The sequence below is a fragment of the Manis pentadactyla genome, chromosome 19 (assembly GCF_030020395.1).
Source record: "Manis pentadactyla isolate mManPen7 chromosome 19, mManPen7.hap1, whole genome shotgun sequence".
NCBI lineage: Eukaryota > Metazoa > Chordata > Mammalia > Pholidota > Manidae > Manis > Manis pentadactyla.
In genome coordinates, this window is record NC_080037.1 from 24786573 (window position 1) to 24813184 (window position 26612).

The 26612-nt window shown below is 35.9% G+C and overlaps 1 protein-coding gene across 1 annotated transcript in view; it reads left to right on the forward strand.

Annotated features, from left to right (window-relative positions):
• The window catches only part of CDC73 (cell division cycle 73), a 127248-nt gene that overhangs the window by 24119 nt on the left and 76517 nt on the right, over positions 1–26612 (forward strand). Inside the window, exons 8-10 of the mRNA XM_036919689.2 lie at positions 1784–1882; positions 3809–3887; positions 5537–5601. Of these exons, the coding sequence (XP_036775584.2) occupies positions 1784–1882; positions 3809–3887; positions 5537–5601 (243 nt within the window). The remainder of the gene's footprint in view (positions 1–1783; positions 1883–3808; positions 3888–5536; positions 5602–26612) is intronic.

Sequence of the window (26612 nt, forward strand, 5' to 3'; positions counted from 1 at the left end):
AGCTGATGAAAAAGCGTCAGTTGATTTTCACCTCATTTTTAAATCCAAAGAGTGCCAATTTTCTGGTTCAGATTTTTGCTTGAACCTAATCAATAGGAAGTATTGATAGCAAGCTCTCTGGTCATTAATATCATCATTTTTTTTTCCTACTTGCAAGATAGAGAACTTAAGAAAATGAGCAAACATTTATAGCATGAATTTGTATATTGCATTCTGTTATATGGATATACCAATATTTGTTAGTTCCTTATTAATGGAGTTGGGTCCTTTCTGCTACAGGTTTGTGGGATTTTTCTTCCCTCTCTTTGTCTTCCATTCCTCCCTCTGTCTCCTTCCTTCCCTTCCTAGTCATGATTACAATGTATTAAAAAGCATTCTTTTTCATATACCTTTGTGCATTTATCTGTATACAGCAAAAGGATTAATTCCTAAAATTGAATTGCTGGTTAAAGGAGATGTGTACTTAAAATTTTGAAAGATACTGGATGTCTGGTATATTACAGGAGCTCCAGAAAGCTTGCATTGATTTTGTTTCACTAACATATTTTCATGTCTTTCTTTCCCTCAGCTCCCAATTTTCTCTTAAATGTTAATTCTCTACTGATGCACAGTTGTTGATAGTGATGACTTTTGGCAAGAGAGTTTATAGAGGTGTGTGAGTGACTGATGAAAGCGAACTTTTAAACATTGGTCTAGACAGACAAATTTTACAGATTTTGGATTTTGGCTTTAAAATTACTGTGCTCTTTTAAAAGGAATAAAGCTAGGAGAAAAGAGTATATGACAGAATTCTTTTGTTGTACATTGGCTTGTTTTACAAAGTACTTGAGGTCAAAATTATTCCAAAGAGTTTAGAATTACAGAGAAATCTACAAACATGAGTAAACTTCTATTTTTTGTATTTACAGTGATATGTTGATACTCATTTTCTCTGCCTAATATGGCTATTCATTGAATAATGTGACATTTTTTCTACCAGTTCTCATTATAATTGCTGAAAAATCTGAATCTCATTGTAAAGAACTCAAACAGGTGATATGCCTATCTTATTTTCTAGACCACACATTACGTTTCGGATAACTGAGATGAACACTTTTTTTGAGCTCTAGGTGGCAGGATTGTTCCATCATTCCAAACTTTGTGTTCCAATTTAATTTACTGTTGTTGGTAACACTGTATAATTTAAGAAATAAGTTAACAGTTTAAGAATGAAGGAAGGAGTAGTCAGATTAGTTAGCCTTGTTGAATGTTAAGATTGCTTATGCAAAAGTTTATTAGATTTGAAAAATACTTTCTGATATACAAATCTTTGAAAAGTGAACATTGACTCCTAACAGTATGTCAGAACTTTCAACTCCTCATGTAAGTTGTAGCAGTCTGAAAAGTTAGCACTGGAGTTTATTATACCTAGAAGAAGATACAGTGGTCAATTTCTCTCAGAATTAAGGAGCCTCTTTTGACAACATTTCTGTTATATTTTTATTTAAATGTTACTGTTTCCTGATTACATATTTGAATAGTTGCAGAATATGAATAAGTTGATAGCCAGTTATGCAGTTTAAGTAAAATGATAATAAAAGACTAACACTGGTTTTATAATAGTCGGTCTTTGGATCAACTTTTTAGTAGTAGTAGATTTTTACTTATGTGTGTAATAGTATCTCATAATATGGTAGGGAAGAATTGATAGGAAGAAAACTTAGTCAAATTGTTTCTAAGTGAACTTACTGTCTTTAGATATTCGATTTTAAGTGGGGTTATTTAAAATCCATTTATATTTCAGAATTTTTCCAAGAATGTATTTGCAATTCTTCAATCTGTAAAAGCCAGAGAAGAAGGGCGTGCACCTGAACAGCGACCTGCCCCAAATGCAGCACCTGTGGTGAGTGTTTTACGGCTTATATAGCAATTTTAATGAAAACGACACTTGTGTTTCAGTATGTTCTCTCTTATATGTGGAATATAAAAACAAATGAACAAAACAAGCCCATAGAGAACAGATTGTTGGTGGCCAGAGGGTGGGTGGGGAGTGAGAAAATAGGTGGAGTTTCAAAAGGTAAGACAACAAAAATTTGAAATATCCTAAGCAATCAAAACAGGGGAAAATAAGATACTTCAGTTATTCTTAACTGTAGACATAAATGGGTAAGAATCTGAAAGGGTATTTGTTAGTTTTCTAGAAAAGCTCTGTAAACTGTAGAAGCCCTACTCATTGTTGCTTGGGAGAAACACTAACCATTGTTAGAAATACAAATCCTTATTACCATCCACTTTGGGGCTCTTTCTGAAATCATTGGTATATGTGACTTGGTGAATGTATTGTGCTTCCCCTAACCATAGGTCATTTGGTCCTTTCATTGTGCCTTAGTTTTAGCCATTTGGAGAGTTCACACCCTCATTCTTTGAGGTGTCACTTAGGACACTCCCAAAATAAATTTCATATATGACATATAACTTATATTTAAACTCAAACATACCTTCCAATTGAGAATCCTTCCAGCTAGTTTCATATGATTCAACAAAGGAAAAACAAAAACACAGTGTTTTTATTTTATATAGAATTTTAAGAAGTATATCAAAATTTGGAAGGGTACTGATACAGTCTGCAAGATTTAGTAGTTTTGTTCATTCATGAAATCCTTTGTGTTTAATCTTTTAAAGGTAGTGGATAGTTGCTGGTATTTAGGTAAATGTTTGCAGTGGACTTTTCAACAAGTACTTAAGTGCCTACTGTTTGTCAGGCAATGTGCTGACAAAGATACAAGAGATATTAGAATGAAAAAGGTCCACAGTCCCTATCCTTTTTGCTCACAGTCTTATGGAACACAGAGATAACTAAAAAATAGTGGGACAGATGTTATGATGGTAAAACACAGAGTGTTTGTAATTATGAATTGGTTGACAATTTGAATAGTAGTTGGTAGGAAACATATATCAAATCTTAAAACAATAAAAAAACACTTTGTGACTGAATATTCTATTTCCGTAATCATTGAAATACTTGAAAATTTTAATGTTTGGCATTTGACAGTAGAAGTGTGTATCTAGTGACAGTCTTGAATAAGTGTCTTATTTGGATTAATACTTAGGGTAGCATCCTGTTGTAACAAAATGAAGTGTAGTCTTCCTGAATACTGAATTTCCCAGGCAATTTTGAGAATATTCCTTAAGCATTCTTTTAAGGTTATTACAGACTGTAAACTTAGGTAAAATGTTTGCATATTAAGTTAAACATTATTAGATTGACAACTTTTTCTAAATACTAAAAAAAAAATAACACCTTTGTTAACTTATGCTTACCCATACATTTACAGTAGTTTTATTGTCATAGTTGTATTTGTTAAATGGGAGGATTCCCAATTTGGAGAATAAATGAGTTAAAAGGTTCTAAAATGTCAGTTCAGTAAATTTTGAATTAAAAGGTTTTTTATTAAAGAAAAAATGCTCATAATTGGAAGGAATTTATATTATAAAGAAATTTAAGTTATCTGAGTGAAATTACTAAACACACCCAATTTATTTCTGCAGTTTCTAATACAAACCTGTATTGGTGCAGGTTTATTTGAAGTCCTTTGCCCTTGTTCCTGATAGGGGTGGTAATTTTCTAGCAATAAACATTCTCTTTAAAGTAAGCATCAAATGACTCCCTAGTTTTTGTCCCATTTGGTTATGCTTCTCACATTTGTCTTATTGGATGTCATAAGAAAAAGGCTTAGATAATAAACAATAACCTTACTGTGGTTTTTATTCTAAATATTAAGTAACAATGTAAAGTATAACATGTAACTCGTAATTAATTTTTCTATAGGACCCTACATTGCGTACCAAACAGCCTATCCCAGCTGCCTATAACAGATATGACCAGGAAAGATTCAAAGGAAAAGAAGGCAAGTTACTTAATTTTTATCTTCTTCCTGTGGTTGTGCTGAATTTGAGAGACAGGATAGCTTGAGGGTTAAGAGTAGGGGTTGGCAAACTAATAGCCACAGGCCAAATTGGGCGCACTATGTGTTACTATAAATAAAGTTTTGTTGGAACACGGTGAGAATCTGTGGCTACTTTTGTGCTATGACAGTGGTGTTGAGTTGTGATAGAGATCATGTGGCCTGCAAAGTCTAAAAATCTATCTGGTCTTTTGTAGAATAACTTTGCCAACCCCTGGTTAACTGTATGGATTCTGGATCCAGATGCTCTTGTCACACCTTTGGCATGAATTTTGATAAATTACTTTAACCACACTCTGTCTCAATTTCCTCCTGTGTAACATTACAATACTAGCAGTAGCAGAAGTAGTAGTACCTATTTCTTAGGGTTATTGTGGGGATTAAACTAGTTAATAAATGTAAATTCCCTAGAATAGTGACTTGCATATAATGAGCTGTATGTAGATATTTGCTGTTATTAGTATTAAGAATTAGTTTCTCAAGTTTAGTTTAGTGTGGAGACTCTTATCAAATTATGTTTCCCTAATTATAAGTACATAGATTGAGAACTTGGGAAGCATAGATAAAAGTAACCATGTGAGGACTTACTTTGTGATAGCCTACATGGTATACTTGCAGTAATAATGAATCATTTCCATATTATTGTGGTGGTTAGTGAAGTGGACTGCTATCAGTGCAACTTCTCATGGGACTTTGATTTATCTGGACTTGATTCATGAAAAAGCTGGTGGCAACTGGAAGTTTTAACAATAATGATTGTTTTTTGCATAATCTGAAATCTCCATTTTTTCATGGAAGGATTTATTGCCTTAGTGCAGTGAATTTTGCATGCTGACTTCATTTACTGGATAAAGGCATGCACTGAATACATGCTGTAGAAGTAGAATGGTACATTCTTTTATTCTCTGCAATGTTTTTCTTTTCCAATGAATTACATGAAGTAGGGGTTGGCAAATTACAACCCACAGACCAAATCAGACCCTCCACAGACCAAACCAAGCTGGACCCGTTTGTTTACATGTATTTCTTATTCTGCTTTTGTACCACACCTGCAAAATTCAGTAGTTGAGGTACGAACTATATTACTTGCAGTACATAAAATATTTAATATATGACCCTTAACAGAAAGCTACACTTAGATTCTGTCCTGGAACCCTTACCACTAACTATTCACAACATAGCTTTTCTACAAATTATGTAACATATGCCTATGATTGTAATTTTGGAACAAAACTTTGTAAGTTAGGTACTTCTTCATGATACTGGATGCTTTTAGTGCTACTGTAATTGAGTATTAGCAGTAACTAATTTGAGGGTTATAAAGTATTTGATTCAATCTACTTTTTGATATTCCCAACCAATTATATGATGGTTGAACACAATTACAGACCTAGTTTTAACCGTTTGTATTGAATATATTTTTGAGTCTAATATCCCTATTAAATTTTTATCTTCACAAGAATGTAATTTAACTTTATATGTATAGTCGATTCAAGACTTTGTTCAACTGTCAGCTATAATGTAGATTACTTTAGATTTGTTCTTGATCATGAAATACATAAAATCTAATAATAAATCCCTTTTCTTTACAGAAACGGAAGGCTTCAAAATTGACACGATGGGCACCTACCATGGTATGACCCTTAAATCTGTAACGGTAAGTCACTTTGACCACTGAGGTCCTTTTATTCTTGGCATTTTATGTGAGTATGAGTAGCACATGTTGAAGAAAAGCTTTGTGGTCCATTATTTTCTATTTCAAGTATTCACCTTTAATATGCAGTTGTGCTGATAGATCTGTGTGGTGATTATTTGACTCATAGGTATTGTTTTTTTGTTCTTAATTGAGTGTGTGTGAATAAAAGCTGTTTTGATTAACTTGTGAGTAGGATGGTTGCTACCTTGTTACAGTAAAGCCAAGAGGAGTTACAAGGTTCAGTTTTGGAAAGTTCTTTGTTGTAATATCTTACGTTCTGTATAATGCCTTTTGCTCTTTAAAAGACAGATTGCAGTAGTTGATGTGATACTTAAAAATGCATACTTGACAGAACCAAATACTTGGATGTCCACAATTACAATCTTTGGCTCACTGTTAGCAGACTTTTCTTTTTTAACCCCTTAAAGATGGTTATTTCTAGATACTCTGACTAAGCCGTATTTAACACCTCTAATTTTTATTTAGTCACTGATAGGTGATGTAGAGCAGAAAGTCTGTTAACTTCAGTTAGATGCTTATATTATAGATCATTATACCTTTTATTCTTTAAAATACTATGTATATGTGTTAGCGTACTATATATTTAAAACATTAGTACTAGACTTAGTTTCTAAATCATCAGATCTTTGAGGATTTAATATGACATGGAATCATAATATATTTGCTGTGATTTCTCAGAATTCATATATATCTTGCCATGCTTTACTCTTTTCCAGAAGCAGATAGCAAATAGCATGGAGAATCTGATATTAAGAGTTGACTTTTCTTTTTCTATACTTGACATACTTTAAATTGGAATTGAGTAATAGATAGTTTGCTAATACACTTATTTAAATTATCATCTGATTTGTTTTTATATTATTGAAATTATATGTGGACTGATTAATTCATTCAATAGGTACTTACAGAGCATTTATGTCAGATCCTGTTCTGGTTGCTGAGACTGTAGCTATAAATAAGACAGGGCTTCTTTTTTATTTATTTATTTTTTATTAAGGTATCATTGATATATACTCTTATGAAGGTTTCACATGAAAAACATTGTGGTTACTACATTCACCCATATTATCAAGTCCTCCCCCATACCCCATTGACATCACTGTCCATCAGTGTACTAAGATGCCACAGAATCGCTGCTTGTCTTCTCTATGCTACACTGTCTTCCCCGTGACCCCCACACACACCATGTGTGCCAATCATAATACCCGTCAATCCCCTTCTGCCTCCCTCCCCACCCACCGTTCTCCCCACCCCGCTTCTAGTAACTGCTAGTCCCTTGGAGTCTTGTGAGTCTGCTACTGTTTTGTTCCTTCAGTTTTACTTAGTTGTAGACAGGGCTTCTTTAGAGTCGTCAGATAGGCCTCTCTAAGGAGGTGACTGTTGAGCAGAGACCTGGCCGAGAGCATTCTGTGGGAGACAGCACAAGGGTGAGGCTCGGTAGAGTTGTGGCAGGAAGGCCAGTGTCTCCATAGTCTAGTGAGTGAGGGGAAAGTGGTAAGAGATTAAATGAACCTGCATTATGGGATCTGTGTAGTTCTTTTTAAGACTTCAAAACATAACTCATGGCTGTAAGAGTTAACTGAAATTCTTATAAGATTCCTTTATTGACATTTTCTTGGGGATGGAACATGCCTATTGACAATTCTCCAAGTGAATTATTGTGGAACTGAAGTTACTATACTTAAGTAGCCATCAAAGTAAGTTTTTTGTAGTTACTGTTGTCGTTTTTACTTTTGTCTCATCTGAAATGTCATGAAATTGGTTCTATTACTGAGCTTTTATGCAAACAGAATCAGTGGTAATTTTTATGGTGATGCTTTTTATAGAACAGTTTTTCTAAAATACAGGGACAGGCTTAATTAAAGCATATGACAATGATATGGCTCTGCTTCCTCATCAGAGACATTGTTCCTAAATATACTTTTAGGAAATTTAAACTTATTTATGGTGTGTGATTTTACAGAAATTAATCTCTAAAAGACCTTGTACAGGAATGCAAAAGAAAGACTAGAAAGTCAAATTACCAGTACTTTTAATATTTTAATACTCATTTTGAATCTCTGGGCTGTTTATGACCTGATCATTTTAGCAGTCAGTTGTTAGAGAGGTTTGAATTTGAAAGCATTAAAGTTACTCTGATAATTGTTTCTAGTTGAATCGCAAACTTATGCTTCCACTGTAAATTTTTTATCTTTGTAACTATTACCTACTTAGATTCTTGTGAATTTCCAGTTAAGGGCATTTCTCCTATGATACCCACCCAGAGATAATAAGCAGTTAAATGTATGTTAAAGGCTTTGTTGCACCGATATGACTTTCTAATTTATGCATAACTCATTTTAGCTACCGTTGTGTTTTTAGGGTTTTAATATGCCTAGTTGATATACCTAGTTACTAAAAGTATATGTCTACATTAGAATTGGTCTATTATCTTTTAAGTTGAAGATTACCAGAGTTCTGTTAGATATAAGACTAAATAAATCATGCAGATGTCTAGAAAATTTTTATACAATGACTTGTTTTCTATAGTGTTATAGAGAAGGGAGTGTTTTGATACTATTTCATAAGAATCTTTAAGTTTTGAAGTTTTTGGAAATTAAGGTCCAAGCAGGGTATTTTGGTAATATTTCATGAAGATAATAATTTATTGAAATTTATTATAGGAACAGAAGCCCAGGTATCTTTAAAGCTACAAGTTTGCATAGTTGGGTCTCTGATTAACTTTTGACTTAGGCCAAGAAATACAGAGGCAGAAGACATAAATGTTGCTAGAGGGCTTTTCTGAGTTGGGAAACTTTCCCCAAAATATATTACTTTGTTTCTATAATGTTGAAGAAATACTAGATTAAACAGATTTTGTGATATAGGAATCTCATCATTTTTAATACATGAATATGTAAATTGGAAGACATGTGCTCTTTTCCGAACTTGTTTACCCCCAGAGTTTGCCCCTTTTCTCCTTTCTGTTGAAAATATTGGAAAGAACTAGAGTTGCGTAGAATGTAAGTGAAACTATCTTAGGAGCTTGTGGTTGGGAGTAGAAACCATTTAGTATGGGGAACACCAGAGTATATTTCCATGGATTGCTTTTGTGAAGGGGGTTATCTTAGACTAAGAAAATGGTGCTTGGCGGTGCTTTTCATTACATAGTAGATATAAGGAGATGATGAAGACCTTTCTTTGTTAGGTAGTAGCAAGGAACTTATCTGTGGTTCCACTGGATAGGAAATAAGATAGGAACCTAGTTCACTCTTGTTATTTACAAGGATTTGGCTGTTGAACCGAGAATTACTTCATTCTAATTTACTAATCTAACTTACTCATGTTCAGTTGGAAAGGTTATTCTTACTGAGTGTCATTGACTCTTGATTACTTTGCTGTCTTCATTTTTGAGGAAACATTTTATAGTGTGAAATTGTACAGAGCAAAAGCTTTCCTGATGATTATTTGAATTGATTCCAACAAACATCATAGTTCTTAAAGTGTTCCTTGGGGAACCACATTCCTGATAGTAAATAAACTTGGGTGGGTTTAAAAAATCTGTGTTAGAGGTAAACATCATGAACTCTCATTTTTCAGGAAGATCAGGAATCTCAGTCTCTTCACAAAGTTATATTCTTAAGCAGGTTACATTAGTAACTGCCCTGCTCCTCTATTTTATAAAGCTTCCTTCATTCTCATTTGATTGATTAACTTGCTCATCTGCTTGAGTATTAAGAGAGTGCTCTAGTAGCAGTAATGCTCTGGCGTTGGGTCTAGAGCACAAGCCAGCAGTAGATAGAGACAGTTGATTAAGACTGTTAGGAATCTCCTTTCCTTCCCTTCTTCTCTTCCTCAGCAGTTATTTTTTGAGTGCCTGCTGCTGCTGTGTGCCTTGCATTATGCTAGGTGCTGGGACATCAGAGATGAAGAAAACCAGGTGTGTTCTCATGGACTTTATGGTCTGTTGGAGGAGAGATACATCAGTCACTCAGATATAAAATTATGATTGTGCTAAATGGGTAGAGATACCTTGTGCCATGAGAACCTAAAACTGAAGGATTTTTTGTGGGATTTCATATACTTTAATGAGGTGATACTTGAAGTAAGACCTAAACTGAGTAAGACTGAACTTGAAGATTGCAGGAAAGCATATTTTAGGAATAGTGAACAAAAAAAACAAGAGTAAATGCCTTGGTGGGAAGAGCATGGCAAGTAGAAAGATTTGAAAGACTGATTATTGTGGAGATTCTGAGGATTCCTATAGGAAAGCTTCTTCCTAGAGTTAGATGCAACCTCTCTGCTTTATAAATGTCATTGCATTGACATCATATACCTCTTTTAGCATACTCATTCCTTGTGCTAGTCTAAATGCAGCCCCACATAGTGTTTTATTAGGCATCCAGTGTGATTTAAAATTTTATTTTACTCACCAGCATTTTAAAATAAGACACAAGAGTATGTTACAAAAACAGTCTGGATTTCCAGCTCCTTTTGAGAAGCTATGTCTGGGTACTGGGTCCACAGTGTGGCGTAGCAGCAGCCATATCAGTCTGCCCAGTGGCTGCCTTCCTTAAGTTGGGATGTGTTTCTCTAGGTTGCCATAGCTTTCACCACTGTTACCATCTATATCTAGCCTTCTCTACTTACTTATCCTACCGTCTCAGACCCCTTCAGTTTGAAATCCCTGATGTAAGTAATAGCAGTGCTAGCTTGTTAAAGAGAAGTTAATCAGTTGGAAACTAAATTTAAGGCTTTGAAGTCAGGCCTGGCTTTGAATCCCAGCCTTCTACTCATTCTGCCACTAATGACATTAAGAAGGTTATCTAACTTTTCAGTGGTCTTGTTTTTTTTATAGTAAAGGTAGTAGAACCTAGGTCACAGTATTGCTGAGGATTAAGAGAGACACTATAAAATCCTTGCACAAAGACGACTCAACTAATAAATGATGATTACTTTTATTATAAATTTATAATTTTATATATAATTTCAGTTTGACGCGTGTAGACATAGGCAACTGTAGCTTCAGTGATACATTTAATATTACATATTTAACGATATAATTTTCATTCAAAGTTATGAAGACTAGTTTGTTTTAATATTGTGAGAACCCTTTTCCTTCCAGTAATGGGATCTTTTTACTACAGCTGCATGTCTGTCTTACAGTAGAGTTCTTTATCCTTTGAGAGAAAATTGCTACAAAGAAGTTGTCATATAGAGTGGGTGATAACTTAGGTAGGTTAGGCTTTTCCATCTACCTTTTGGGGCTCATATACAGAAATGAGACTTACTTAGATTTAAATTGCCCAATATGACCCAAAAAAGTGTTGGGATTTTAATATATGGTCACAGAATTACAAGTAGGAATATTTTATAATTTCTGATCTTCTGCATTCTGCATTTAGATTGGTATGTTACTCTGTTTGAGAATATTGCACTTGAAATAATTTTCAAAACATGTTGGCTGTTTGGTATTTCTATCCTATGTCAGCCTGAGCAGTACATTTACTGCCTAAACAAACTGAAACATTATGTATTTGGCTTCTGTAAATAACTCATTTTATTTTATTTTTTGTCTTTTAGTTAAGTTTACTATGTATCTAAATCAGTGGTTCTGGGACTTACAGAACTATATTTGTATATAAATTCAGTATATATTTATACAGATGGTTGTAAAGTTGTAGTGAAAGTTAAAATTAAATAGATACAGATTAAAATTGGTTTGCATACAGATTTAGTTGCAGGAGAAAGAGTTGTTTGTTTAAGTAAAATGGACACTTTCTCAAGTATACTATCTGATGTATAATGTCAGTGACTCGAATGGCAGCTATGTGATACTGAGAATCCAGTCACTTCAAATTGCCTAAGCCGTCAAGGGTTAGTTTCATATATACAATGGCCTAATATGTATATTACAGCCTCAACATCACTTGTAAATTTCAGCTAATGGAAAGGAAATTAAAGGGGAATGATTGACACAATTCTTCTCATAAGCATGAGTCAGAAATCACATATGTACCTTTCTATCATATCCCATACCCGGAACTCAGCCATAATGCTTTACCCAACTCCAAGGAAGATTTGAAAATGCAGTCTTCCCGTGCATATGCTGTCAACAAATCTTTAGAAGGGCACCAAGAATGCACAATGTGGAAAAGACAGCCTCTTCAAAAAGTGGTGTTGGGAAAACTGATAACTGTGTCCAGTTCAGAGCCCAGGATTTCTGGGTCTTCCATCTGGCCTGAATGTGGCTTCTTGTGGTCTGATTATTCCGAAGTTATCCCGGATGAGCCCCCAGAAATGATGCCGGGGTTCTTGTTTGCAGAGTTGAAGAATGAACTTAGTAAACACTCAAGGTAGAAGAGCCAGGGAGAGGCTTTTATTTAGAGGTACAGTGAGAGGACAGAGCTCCTGGCTTATGCCAGGAGGGGACAAGCGAGCCCTGTAAATAACTCATATGCCTTAAGCTTTTTGAAAGTAAATTTTACACATTTATTACCTTGTTACATGAAGTAATAGTTTTAACACATTAATATTTTATACCTTTTACTTTTTATTGTATCTGCATTTTCATAGACTTTTCTAAGATCCCATCACTGAGGAGATTTTTTTTTTCTCTGTTCTCAAAGCATCCCATACACCCCTTTTATAGTCATTTTGTGCAAATTAGTTTTCCAGCTTTTCATTTTTGTGTTTTTTTTTTTAATAATGTCATGCTTTTCATAGATATGGGCTGTGCTTTGATAAAAAGAAAATACAGGAGAGAACCCTCTATTATGATTTGTTGACCTATTTGTTGAGCAAATTAGGTAACAATTATCTCATCTGAAAAGTGGTATTATAACTTAACTCTGGAATTTGTTGTGAGGTTTAAATGTGTATGGGTATACCTCATTGAGCATTATTCCTTTCCGTGCTGCTTTTTTGTAACTGAATTAATTGTAGTTACTGCAGAAATATTTTCATATTAAACATAGAATGTTTTGTAAACTTTTTATATTTAGTGATACTGAAAACTCCCTCTTTGCCTACCATCCAAAGTGGGTAATATTTAGAGTGAACACTTACCTGATGGGTGGGTATTAATTTTCTTACACTGATTCCTTCTTTGTGGTGCGAGAGATTAAAATATTATTTTACCCTAATATTTTATCAGTATTAACCAGCATTTGATGCTGATATACTTGAATAAAAATAAATTATAGCAAGAGAACATATTAATAGGTGTCAGGAAATTTTAAGGCATATAAAGTAAAAGTTATTTTTATATTATTTTTTAAAATGTTGCTTTCAGTTTATATATCTTACTGAGCTTTATTGAAAATCCATTGCACAGTAGATGGTACTTTTGATGTAACCTTTACAATTAAACTCCGTTTTATTTAGCTTTGCATGTCATTAAAGAGTAATTATCAGTTTATCCAAAATATCTTAGAGATTTAATAATATCTGTAACATACTCTTTAAATCTAATTTACCAGTACCATGTAATGTTCACAAAACTGAGACTTATTTTTTATTTTTTATATTTTTCTGAGACTTATTTTTTAAGAAACAGACAGTTGTTGGTGCATATGTCAGAGGTAAACTTGGAAACTTTGTATATAATATAATAGTAATGTTAATATCACCTTGTTTCAGAATTTCATATTGATCATTGTAAAAACAGAAGGAGAAAACAAACCAGTTTGGAAATGTAATAGTATTTTTTTAATAATATAATAAAAATTTATACTGTGAAATTCCAGTTTGATCATATATAATGTTAAATTATAGTTCCATGTGTAATGCTGTAATTATTATATATGGCTCAGATATGCACAAAAGCAAACTTTAATTTTTTAAAATATAATCTCTTTTGGACATACAATAAAGCTTTTGTTGCAATTTCCATTTACTTTTCATCAGTATGGCTTTAATCCATTCAGTTTGAACAAAATTAGTATCAGTATTGAACATACTTCATCACTTTAAAATTCTAACTCCTTAGATATTTTTAGATGAACCGTATTTATAGATTAACCACTACTATTTTTTAATATAGATATTTTACATATTTCTCTTCATTACTTTGAGCAAAAAATACTAATATTTAATATTTCCTTTGATTTCATGACATGATTTGAGTCAGTTCATTCATATAAAAAAACCTAGCATATTTAATAACATGCTGTAACTGGATATTTAGATATTTCCTTGATGGGAACTCTTCTGTTGGCTGTTCTTGGCTGAGTTTTAGTTTGCTGCATCAATTGTTTGGTCTTCATAATTTGATTTAATCTTCAGCTAATTTATAATTTTTATATAAATCCTACATTGAAATTTTATTTTCTTAGTTGTTTTAGTATTTGTCTTAATATTCATTCAGTTGTCTAGTTAGTTCATCCCTTCCCTTTTCCCCTACCCCATACTGCAAAACTCATTTGATCTTTAATTCTAAGTTTCGGTTTCTTTTCCAGGTCTTTTTCTTGATGGATGTTTCTTTTAGTGTTGTTCTTGTTGTCTTTCCTGCTTCTCATGTTTCTCTGTGAGTGACTGTTCCCACATTTATTTTAAATATCTGTTTTTAAACTCCTGTTTGCTTCTGGTCTGGACATATCTTACTATTTAGAAACTAAATTCATATTTTAGAATGATCTTTTGCTGTTAATAAGTTGAAGGCATGTTCATTTGAAATACTAAGGAATTAAAGATTTAAAAAATTTTTATTTTCATTTTAATTGGGGACAAAGTTATATCACAAAACTCAGGTCATGCTTTCATTGTTGAAGTTGTTACATTTTATGTTGTGATTGAAGATGCATTGGTTCTTTACATTTAGATTTTTGTAGTAGTATGCAAGATCAGACAATTATTTTGAAAAGTCAATTTAAAATTTTTACAAATTGCTGTTTAAGTTAGAAAGAATGATTATTTGATCACTTATAAGCAGTGAATTCTGCATGCTATCAGTCTAATTATTTGCCTCCCTAAATTTGGTAGTTTTAGATAGATGTGGTGTTCTTCTTAACGTATCTTTTTGCCAGTTCTGTCTTACATGTGCTGCCATGAACATTCTGGAATTGAATTATTTTAATATAACAAATTTGGGGACTAAAATTAAGCAGGTCTTTGTCCTTTCAGAAGAATTCAAACTTCTGTGTAGAAGGCTTATTTAGTTTTCTTTTTTTTATTTTTTATTAAGGTATTATTGATACACACTCTTATGAAGGTTTCACATGAAAAAACAATGTGGTTACTACATTCACCCATATTATTGTGTCCCCTCTATACCCATTGTAGTCATTGCCTATCAATGTAGTAAGATGCCACAGAGTCCCTACTTGTCTTCTCTGCTACACTGTCTTCTGCATGATCCCTGCCACACCATGTGTGGCAATTGTAATACCCTTTAATCCCCTTCTCCCTCCCTCTGCACCCACCCTCCCACACCCCTCCCCTTGGGTAACCACTAGTCCCTTCTTGGACTCTGTGAGTCTGTGCTGTTTTGTTCCTTCAGTTTTGCTTGGATGTTGCACTCCACAAATGAGGGAAATCATTTGGTACTTGTCTTTTTCCTCCTGGCTTATTTCACTGAGCATAATACCCTCTAGCTCCATCCATGTTGTTGCAAATGGTAGGATTGTTTCTTTCTTACGGCTGAATAATATTCCATTGTGTATATATACCACCTATTCTTTATCCATTCATCTACTGATGGATACTTAGGTTGCTTCCATATCTTGGCCATTGTGAATAGTGCTGCAATAAACATACGGGTGCATATGTCTTTTTAAATCTGAGAAATTATATTCTTTGGGTAAATTCCTAGGAGAGTTTCCAAGTTGAATGGTATTTTTAGTTTTAGTTTTTTTGATGAACCTCCATATTGCTTACAACAATGGTTGAACTAGCTTACATTCCCACCAGCAGTGTAAGAGGGTTCTCCTTTCTCTGCATCCTCACCAGCATTTGTTGTTCTTAGTCTTTTTGATACTGGCCATCCTAACTGGTGTGAAGTTATACCTCATTGTGGTTTTTATTTGTATTTCCCTGATAATTAGTGATGTGGAGCATTTTTTCATGTGCCTGTTGGCCATCTGAATTTCTTCTTTGGAGAATTGTTCATATCCTCTGCCCATTTTTTAATTGAGTTATTTGGTTTTTGGTTGTTGAGGTGTGTGAGTTCTTTATATATTTTGGATGCTAAACCGTTGTCAGATCTGTCATTTATAAATAATTCTCCTATGCTGTACGATGCCTTTTTGTTCTGTTGATGGTGTCCTTTGCTGTACAGAAGGTTTTTAGTTTGATGTAGTCCCATGTGTTCATTTTGCTTTTGTTTCCCTTGCTAGAGGAGATGTGTTCAGGAGGAAGTTGCTCATGCTTATATTCAGGAGATTTTGCCTGAGTTGTCTTCTAAGAGTTTTTGGTTTCATGACATATATTCAGGTCTTTGATCCATTTCGAGTTTACTTTTGTGTATAGGGTTGAACAATAATCCAGTTTCATTTTCTTGCATGTAGCTGTCCAGTTTTGCCAACACCAGTTGTTGAAGAGGCTGTCCTTTCCCCATTGTATGTCCATGGCTTCTTTATCATGTATTAATTGACCATTTATACTTGGGTTTATATTTGGGCTCTCTAGTTTATTCCATTGGTCTGTGGGTCTGTTCTTGTGCCAGTACCAAATTGTCTTGATTACTGTGGCTTTGTAGTAGAAAAAAGCCACCATGAAGTTGGGGAGCGTAATCCCCCTGTCTTATTCTTCCTTCTCAGGATTGCTTTTTCTATTCAGGGTCTTTTGTTGTTCCGTATGAATTTTAGAACTGTTTACTCTAGTTCGTTGAGGAATGCTGTTGGTGTTTTGATAGGGATTGCTTTGAATTTGTATATTGCTTTAGGCAGGATGGCCATTTTGACTATTAATTCTTCCTAGCCAAGAACATGGGATGAGTTTCCATTTGTTAGTGTCCTCTTTAATTTTTCTTAAGAGGGTCTTGCAGTTTTCAGGGTATAGGTCTTTCACTTTCTTGGTTAGGTTTATTCCTAGGTATTTTATTCTTTTTGATGCAATTGTGAGTAGCATTGTTTTCCTGATTTCTTTTTCTGCTAGTTCATCATTAGTGTATAGGAATGCCACACATTTCTGTGTATTAATTTTGTATCCTGCAACTTTGCTGAATTCAGATATTAGATCTAGTAGTTTTGGAGTGGATTCTTTAGAGTTTTTTATGTACAATATCATGTTATCTGCAAATAGTGGCAGTTTGACTTCTTCCTTACCAATTCTTTGTGTTGCCTGATTGCCGTGGCTAAGACCTCCAGTACTATGTTGAATAAAAGTGGGGAGAATGGGCATCCTTGTCTTGTTCCCAATCTTAGAGGAAAAGCTTTCAGATTTTCACTGTTAAGTATGATGTTGGCTGGGGTTTTGTCATATATGAACTTCATTATGTTGGGGTACTTGCCCATTTTGTTGAGAGTCTTTATCATTAATGAATGTTGAATTTTGTCAAATCTTAAATTTTTATCAACTGATATAGAAGGGAATAATTTTCATACTAAATCAAGTAATCAGTACTTGAGCTTACTTTTATATCTTTTGCAATTGGTATTTAGATTAATTTTAGGAAGGATGTTATTTAAACACACAGATCTGGCATATTCATTAAGTCAAACCCTAGCTTTTAATATTAAATTTGCAAGAGTGGAGGTATTTGTATAATGGCTATTGCTTACATACTGTAGTTAAAACTTACTTTTACATTTTCATAGGAAATATAAGAATTTAAATGAAAATTGAAAGTGATGTATTTGAGTTTTAAACTAACATCAGTGAGAAACTTTAAGATGTATTTCCTAGTACTGAAAGAATTAGAATTTTATTTATCTTTTATAATCAGGGATTTTTGATTTCATGAAAGCAAATAGAACGGACTTTTTTAAAGGATTTCTTCTAATGAATGAAAGGATGTATTGATGTTTGTTAAGACATCCTCCCAATTTGTGACAACATACGATATTTGGGGAACAATGTTATCAGGCTTTTTGTCTGTCAGCCAGGCAGAGATACTACTTTTATGAAGACAAAGGAGCATTTGATGAGAGCATTAATGTAGATGACAAATGAGGAGAGCAAAATAGTGTAATAGACTTGGGGAAGAGGAGAGGGCAAATGAACCTTGCTTCCTGCAGGTTTAAGAACTGTTAGTGTTTGTACCTTAAGTGTGCTAAGCTGGAGTGGTATACTCCAGCTACACAAATGGAAGGGTTATTTTTCATTTATATACAACAGTTTTGACAACCTGGGAACCATCTTGTGTGGTCCACTTGCTTAAATACAGCATTTCCTCACTCCCCTTCTAAATTCTTTGCTTTCTACCAATTGTGAAGACTCCAATGACCTGGAACGGCATAATGTATGTATATTTGCAATTACTTAAGTTCCCTTCTCCTTCCCCTACCTTGTTCTCTCCAGTTATCAGGTATTCCTAAGTCAAAGCCTAAACGTAATCAGTACTTGTTATCTTAAGACTTTAACGTTATTTTTCCGAAGACATTGTTTTTTCTAATGCCAAGATGCTAGTTTGATCAAAGACTTATTTTGTGACCCCAAACACCTGACTTAATGGGAAATAGGTTCTTTTCTCTTTGAAATGAGTGGCGTTAGAGAGGGAGTGATACTCAAAATATAAACAATAGCAAAACAAATTTTATGATGCCTACTGTTTTCCCTGAATATAGTGGGGAGGAGGGGAAAATCCTTACTTAGCTTTGCACCCTTATCAAGTCAGGCAACACATGGTCTAGGACATCCTCAGACTAGGAAAGTGGTATTTTCTTTAATTTGTGCCTTCAGCAGACAGTGCCTTTTTGTAAATTTTTTCCCTCAAAGGCCTTTTTGCAAAGCCTCTAACAAATGCCTTTTCTCCCTTCCCTTTTTTATTATAAACATTTCAGACATAATTAGGGAAAATAGCATATGATTTTCTTTCTGTCCATTACACAGATTCTATAATTACCATTTTAAAACCACTCTTCATCTATTACATATCTCCCTTTTTTCCTGAGGTATTGTAAAGCAAAATCCAGACATTGACATTTTGTTCCTACATACTTTGTACTTCTAAAAAACATGGGTTGTTTTTTTTTGAACCTAGGCACGGAGGCGTTACTGTACATAAAAAAATTAATAATAATTTATTGGTATCACCTAACATCCCGTTCACTTTCCAGTTTCTTTCATATTTCTGAAAAATGTCTTTTTTGTATTTCATTTTTTGGAAAAAGGACCCAAAGAAGCACCAGAAGTTGCATTCAGTAGTAGTTAAGAATCTCGTTTCTTTTACTGTAGATAAGAAGTACTTACTCTTTTTTTGTGCCATGGACTCATTTGGTAGACTGGTGAATCCTGAGTCCTCACTCTGAATAATGTTTTTAATTCACAAAATATATAAAATAAAACCAATTGTGTTGAAATGAAAGTATAAAGGTATTTTAAATATATAAAGTAAGATATGGTAATTTGTGCTTATTTACTAATGCATTATATAACAACATCTAGCAACAAATCTAATAAATACCAGGATTTTGAAATATGAGCATACACAGCATTTCAGGGTACCTATAACAGCTATAATGTGACATGAAAATAACTGATTTCTATTGGTGACAAAGTCACAGTCATTGTGGTTTGTTACCTGTATTCGTGAAAGAAGGAAATGTTAGTTTCTATAGCAGTTAGTGAAAATTAAATTTCAGATTTTTTTTTCCCTATCCAATTAGGGATCCACAACTCCTTGTTATAGAGTAAAGGTATTAAGAAAGGTCCTGTCTCCAGTTCAGTTTCACTGGCTTTTTCTGTTTTTCTTTAAACTTGTCAAATTCTTAACCTTCTGGCCTTTGTCTTGGCAGTTCTGTTTGCCTGGATCGTTCTTTCACTTGCTCTTAATAATACTGACTCCTCTTAAGTCAGGTCTCAGATCAAAGGTTTCTTTTTCAGGAAAACCTACAAGATTTTCTTCTAGTAATCTTGTTTACTTTGATTTCCGCTGAATATGAGGATTTGAAGATAGGCAACATACCTGTCTTACTCTCTATTATATTCCTACTGCTGAGGACAGAGTACTTGGCACATACGTGTGCTTGAAAAGTATTTACCAAATGAATCAATGCTTCTTAAGATCGTACTATATATTTTATTTTATTTTATTTTTTATTTTTACTTTTTATTATTTTATTTTGGTATTGTTAATCTACAATTACATGAAGAACATTATGTTTACTAGGCTCCCCCCTTCACCAAGTCCCCCCCACATACCCCTTCACTGTCACTGTCCATCTGCGTAGTAAGATGCTGTAAAATCACTACTTGTCTTCTCTGTGTTGCACAGCCCTCCCCATGCCCCCCATGTACTGTACATGCTAATCGTAATGCCCTCTTTCTTTTTCCCCACCCTTATTCCTCCCTTCCCACCCATCCTCCCCAGTCCCTTTCCCTTTGGTAACTGTTAGTCCATTCTGTGATTCTGCTGCTGTTTTGTTCCTTCAGTTTTCCTTTGTTCTTATACTCCACATATGAGTGAAATCATTTGGTACTTGTCTTTATCCGCCTGGCATATTTCACTGAGCATAATACCCTCTAGCTCCATCCATGTTGTTGCGAATGGTAGGATCTGTTTTTTTCTTATGGCTGAGTAATATTCCATTGTGTATATGTACCACATTTTCTTTATCCATTCATCTACTGATGGACATTTAGGTTGCTTCTGTATCTTGGCTATTGTAAATAGTGCAGCGATAAACATAGGGGGTGCATCTGTCTTTTTCAAACTGGAGTGCTGCATTCTTAGGGTAAATTCCGAGAAGTGGAATTCCTGGGTCAAATGGTATTTCTATTTTGAGCATACTGAGGTACCTCCATACTGCTTTCCACAATGGTTGAACTAACTTACATTCCCACCAGCAGTGTAGGAGGGTTCCCCTTTCTCCACAACCTCACCAACATTTGTTGTTCTTTGTCTTTTCGATGATGGCGATCCTTACTGGTGTGAGGTGATACCTCATTGTGGTTTTAATTTGCATTTCTCTGATGATTAGCGATGTGAAGCATCTTTTCATGTGCCTGTTGGCCATCTGGATTTCTTCTTTAGAGAACTGTCTATTCAGCTCCTCTGCCCATTTTTTAATTGGATTATTTGCTTTTCGTTTGTTGAGGTGTGTGAGCTCCTTATATATTTTGGATGTCAATCCTTTATTGGATCTGTCATTTATGAATATATTCTCCCATACTGTAGGATACCTTTTTGTTCTATTGATGGTGTCCTTTGCTGTACAGAGCTTTTGAGCTTGATATCGTCCCACTTGTTCATTTTTGCCTTTGTTTCCCTTGCCCAGGGAGATATGTTCATGAAGAAGTCACTCATGTTTATGTCCATGAGATTATTGCCTATGTTTTTTTCTAAGGGTTGTATGGTTTCATGACTTACATTCAGGTCTTTGATCCATTTCGAATTTACTTTTGTGTGTGGGGTTAGACAGTGATCCAGTTTCATTCTCTTACATGCAGCTGCCCAGTTTTGCCAGCACCATCTGTTGAAAGACTGTCATTTCCCCATTGTGTTTGTCCATGGCTCCTTTATCGTATATTAATTGGCCATATATGTTTGGGTTAATGTCTGGAGTCTCTAATCTGTTCCACTGGTCTGTGGCTCTGTTCTTGTTCCAGTACCAAATTGTCTTGATTACTGTGGCTTTGTAGTAGAGCTTGAAGGTGGGGAGCAAGATCCCCCCCACTTTATTCTTCCTTCACAGGATTGCTTTGACTATTTGGGGTCTTTGGTGGTTGCATATGAATTTTAAAACTATTTGTTCCAGTTCATTGAAGAATACTGTTGGTAATTTGATAGGGATTGCATCGAATCTGTATATTGCTTTGGGCAGGATGGCCATTTTGACTATATTAATTCTTCCTAGCCAGGAGCATGGGATGAGTTTCCATTTGTTAGTGATCTCTTTAATTTCTCTTAAGAGTGTCTTATAGTTTTCAGGGTATTATTCTTTTTGATGCTATTGTAAATGCAATTGTTTTCCTGATTTCTCTTTCTATTAGTTTATTGTTAGTGTATAGGAAAGCCACAGATTTCTGTGTTAATTTTGTATCTTGCAACTTTGCTGAATTCTGATATTAGTTCTAGTAGTTTTGCAGTGGAGTCTTTAGGGTTCTTTATGTACAATATCATGTCATCTGCAAATAGTGACAGTTTGACTTCTTTACCAATTTGGATTCCTTGTATTTCTTTGTTTTGTCTGATTGTTGTGGCTAGGTCCTCCAGTACTATGTTGAATAACAGTGAGGAGAGTGGGCATCCCTGTCTTGTTCCCCATTGCAGAGGAAAAGCTTTTAGCCTCTTGCTGTTCTGTATGATGTTAGCTGTGGGTTTATCATATATGGCCTTTATTATGTTGAGGTACTTGCCCTCTATGCCCATTTTGTTGAGAGTTTTTATCATGAACAGATGTTAAATTTTGTCAAATGCTTTTTCAGCATCTATGGAGATGATCATGTGGTTTTCCTCCTTCTTTTTGTTGATGTGGTGGATGATGTTGATGGATTTTCGATTGTTGTACCATCCTTGCATCCCTGGGATGAATCCCACTTGGTCATGGTGTACGATCCTCTTAATGTATTTTTGAATTCAGTTTGCTAATATTTTGTTGAGTATTTTTGCATCTACGTTCATCAAGGATATTGGTCTGTAGTTTTCTTTTTTGGTGGAGTCTTTGGCTGGTTTTGGTATTAGGGTGATGTTTACTTCATAGAGTGAGTTTGGGAGTATTCCCTCCTCTTCTATTTTTTGGAGAACTTTAAGGAGAATGGGTATTATGTCTTCTCTGTATGTCTGATAAAATTACGAAGTAAATCCATCTGGCCTGGGGGTTTTGTTCTTGGGTAGTTTTTTGATTACTGATTCAATTTCATTGCTGGTAATTGGTCTGTTTAGATTTTCTGTTTCCTTCTGGGTCAGTCTTGGAAGGTTGTATTTTTCTAGGAAGTTGTCCATTTCTCCTAGGTTTCCCAGCTTGTTAGCATATAGGTTTTCATAGTATTCTCTAATAATTCTTTGTATTCTGTGGGGTCCGTCATGATTTTTCCTTTCTCGTTTCTGATTCTGTTGATGTGTGTTGACTCACTTTTTCTCTTAATAAGTCTGGCTAGAGGCTTATCTATTTTGTTTATTTTCTTGAAGAACCAGCTCTTGGTTTCATTGATTTTTTTCAATTGTTTTATTGTTCTCAATTTTATTTATTTCTTCTCTGATCTTTATCATGTCCCTCCGTCTGCTGACCTTAGGCCTCATTTGTTCTTCTTTTTCCAATTTCGATAATTGTGACATTAGACTATTCATTTGGGATTGTTCTTCCTTCTTTAAATATGCCTGGATCACTATATACTTTCCTCTTAAGACTGCTTTTGCTGCGTCCCATAGAAGTTGGGGCTTTGTGTTGTTGTTTTCATTTGTTTCCATATTTTGCTGGATCTCCATTTTAATTTGGTTGTTGATCCATTGATTATTTAGGATCATGTTGTTAAGCCTCCATGTGTTTGTGAGCCTTTTTGCTTTCTTTGTACAATTTATTTCTAGTTTTATACCTTTGTGGCCTGAAAAGTTGGTTGGTAGGATTTCAATCTTTTGGAATTTACTGAGGCTCTTTTTGTGGCCTAGTATGTGGTCTATTCTGGAGAATGTTCCATGTGCACTTGAGAAGAATGTGTGTCCTGTTGCTTTTGGATGTAGAGTTCTGTAGATGTCTATTAGGTCCATCTGTTCTAGTGTGTTGTTCAGTGCCTCTGTGTCCTTACTTATTTTCTGTCTGGTGGATCTGTTCTTTGGAGTGAGTCGTGTGTTAAAGTCTCCCAAAATGAATCCATTGCATTCTATTTTCTCCTTTAATTCTGTAGTTTTTGTTTCACATATATTCATACTCCTGTATTGGGTGTATATATGTTTATAATGGTTATATCCTCTTGTTGAACTGAGCCCTTTATCATTATGTAATGTCCTTCTTTATCTCTTGTTACTTTCTTTATTTTGAAGTCTATTTTGTCTGATAATAGTATTTCAATACCTGCTTTTTTCTCCCTGTTGTTTGCATGAAATATCTTTTTCCATCCCTTGACTTTTAATCTGTGCATGTCTTTGGGTTTGAGGTGAGTCTCTTGTAAGCAGCATATAGATGGGTCTTGCTTTTTTATCGACTTTATTATATTACTCTGTGTCTTTTGATTGGTACGTTCAGTCCATTTACATTAGGGTGATTATTGAAAGATATGTACTTATTGCCGTTGCAGGCTTTAGATTCGTGGTTACCAAAGGTTCAAGGTTAGCTTGTTTACTACCTTGCTGTCTAACTTAACTTGCTTATTGAGCTATTATAAACACAGTCTGATGATTATTTCTCCCTTCTTATTCCTCCTCCTCCATTCTTCATATGTTGAGTGTTTTGTTCTGTGCTCTTTTTAGGAGTGCTCCCATCTAGAGCAGTCCTCTAAGATACTCTGTAGAGGTGGTTTGTGGGAGGCAAATTCCCTCATCTTTTGCTTGTCTGGGGTTTATTTAATCCCTCCTTCATATTTAAATGATAATCGCCCTAGATGTAGTATTCTTGGTTTAAGGCCCTTCTGTTTCATTGCATTAAATATCATGCATCATGTCATTGTCTTCCGGCCTGTAAGGTTTCTGTTGAGAAGTTTGATGATAGCCTAATGGGTTTTCCTTTGTAGGTGACCTGTTCTCTCTAGCTGCCTTTAAAATTCTGTCCTTGGGTGTCCTTGAGCTTTTCCATTTTAATTATGTGTCTTGTTGTTGTCCTCTTTGTGTCCCTTCTGTTGGGTGTTCTGTATATTTCTGTGGTCTGAGCGACTATTTCCTCCCCCAGTTTGGGGAAGTTTTCAGCAATTATTTCTTCAAATACAGTTTCTATCCCTTTTTCTCTCTCATCTTCTTCTGGTACCCCTGTAATGCGGGTATTGCTCCTTTTGGATTGGTCACACAGTTCTCTTAATATTGTTTCAATCCTGGAGATTCTTTTATCTCTCTCTATGTCAGCTTGTGTGTGTTCTGTTCTCTGGTTTCTAATCCATCAATGGCCTCTTGCATCTCATCTATTCTGCTTTTAAATCCTTCCAGACATTGTTTTATTTCTGTATTCTCCCTCCTTAGCTCTTGCATATTTCTCTGCAGCATGGTTAATGACCTTTCTTTTCAGTTCTTTTTCGGGAAGATTGGTTAGGTCTATCTCCCCAGATTCCTTCTCTGGGGAGACTGTCTGGGTTAATCTGGTCTGTATCAAATTCTTCTGCCTTTTCATGGCGATAGAGATAGTCGGCATGTGTCAGCTGGGAGTATGTCCCTTCTTGCTAGTTTGTGGCCTTCCTCTCCTGGTAGAACGGCGACCTCTAGTGGCTTGTGCTGGGTAGCTGCGTGCAGATGGGGTCTCTGATTCTTGCCTGGCCACTGTGAAGGAAGTTCTGCGTGCGGTTGCTATGGGCTTCTCTTCTCTGTGGCGAAGTTGTACTGGAGTGGGAACAGGCGGGAGGCTCTTTATCTTCATGAGGGGCTTCGGAGCAGCGCTGCCACCCTGGGCTTTAGGGCGCCCGGAGTGCCCCTGGTTCCCAGCTGCTTTGCTGAGTGTCCCAGGACGCCTCTGTCCACCTGTGAGGCCCCTGTCCCTTTAAGACTTTCAAAGGGCACTCGCTTTTCTTTGTCCCAGGGGCACCGGCTGCGGGGACCCGCTTGCAGATTTTACTGCCCTGTTCCCCTAGAATCCAGCACCCCACGCACTGTGTGTCTGCGCTCTGGTTCGGATGGCTAGGGCTGGGTGTTTAGCAGTCCTGGGCTCCCTGTCCCTCCTGCTCCGACTCCTCTCCTCCCACCAGGAGCTGGGGTGAGGGGTGCTCTGGTCCCACCAGGCCACAAGATACAGGTAAGGTTTGTATCTTACCCACTTTGGGAGGCGCTGGGTTCTCACAGATGTAGATGTAGTCTGGCTATTGTCCTGTATTTCTGGTCTCTCTTTTTGGAATAGTTATATTTGTTGTATTTTCAAACATATATGTTTTTGGGAGGAGATTTCCGCTGCTGTACTCATGCTGCCATCTTGGCTCCGCCTCTATGACTTTTATTTTTAATTCTTTTTCAGGAAGGTTGGTGATTTCAGTTTCACCAAGCCCTCTCTCTGGTGTTATGGGTATTTTGGACTGAACAAGGTTCTACTGCCTTTTCATGGCGATGGGAGTGCTCTCCAGTGAGTGGCATGTGTGTTAGTTAGCCGGGAGAACAGAGTCCCTTCCTGCTTACTGGTCGCCTTGCCTGTGTCTGCTGTCTGTACTGTAGCTGGTCAACCGCATGCAGGGAGCAACCTCTGGGTTAATTCCCTGAGCTGCCATGGGCAGGGCAGCCCTCTGAATGGCCTAGGGAGTCTCAGGCCAGCAGCCCATATTCTACCATGAGACCATAGACTCTTTGTGCTTCCTGGACTCTGCACCCATCTCTGCTGTCAGTGCTGCTCAACTGCATGCAGGTAGCAGCCTCTGGGTTAATCCCATGAGGTGCCGTGGGCGGGGTGGCCCTCTGGATGGCCTGGGGTACTGGCGGGGTTCGCAGGAGAGTGGCGTTGTGTTTTGCTGTGAGAAGAAAGCCCATTTATGCTTCTCTGACTCTGCGCTTGTCTCCGCTGTCTGTGCTGGTCAACTGAGAGCAGGGAGAAGCCTCTGTGTTAAGGTGTGTGGTTACTATAGGCAGGGCTGCTCCAAGGCTGTTCCACAGCAATTGTGGGTCAGCCGGTTTGCTTGCAGTGTTGGTGGTTGGGGGGAAGGAACGGCAGGCTGCTTATCACTCTGCGGGGGATTGGAGCTGCGTTGCCACCCAGGGGGTTAGGACGCCTGAAGTTCCTTAAAGTTCCTAGCCTGCTGGGCTTAGAGTGCCAGTA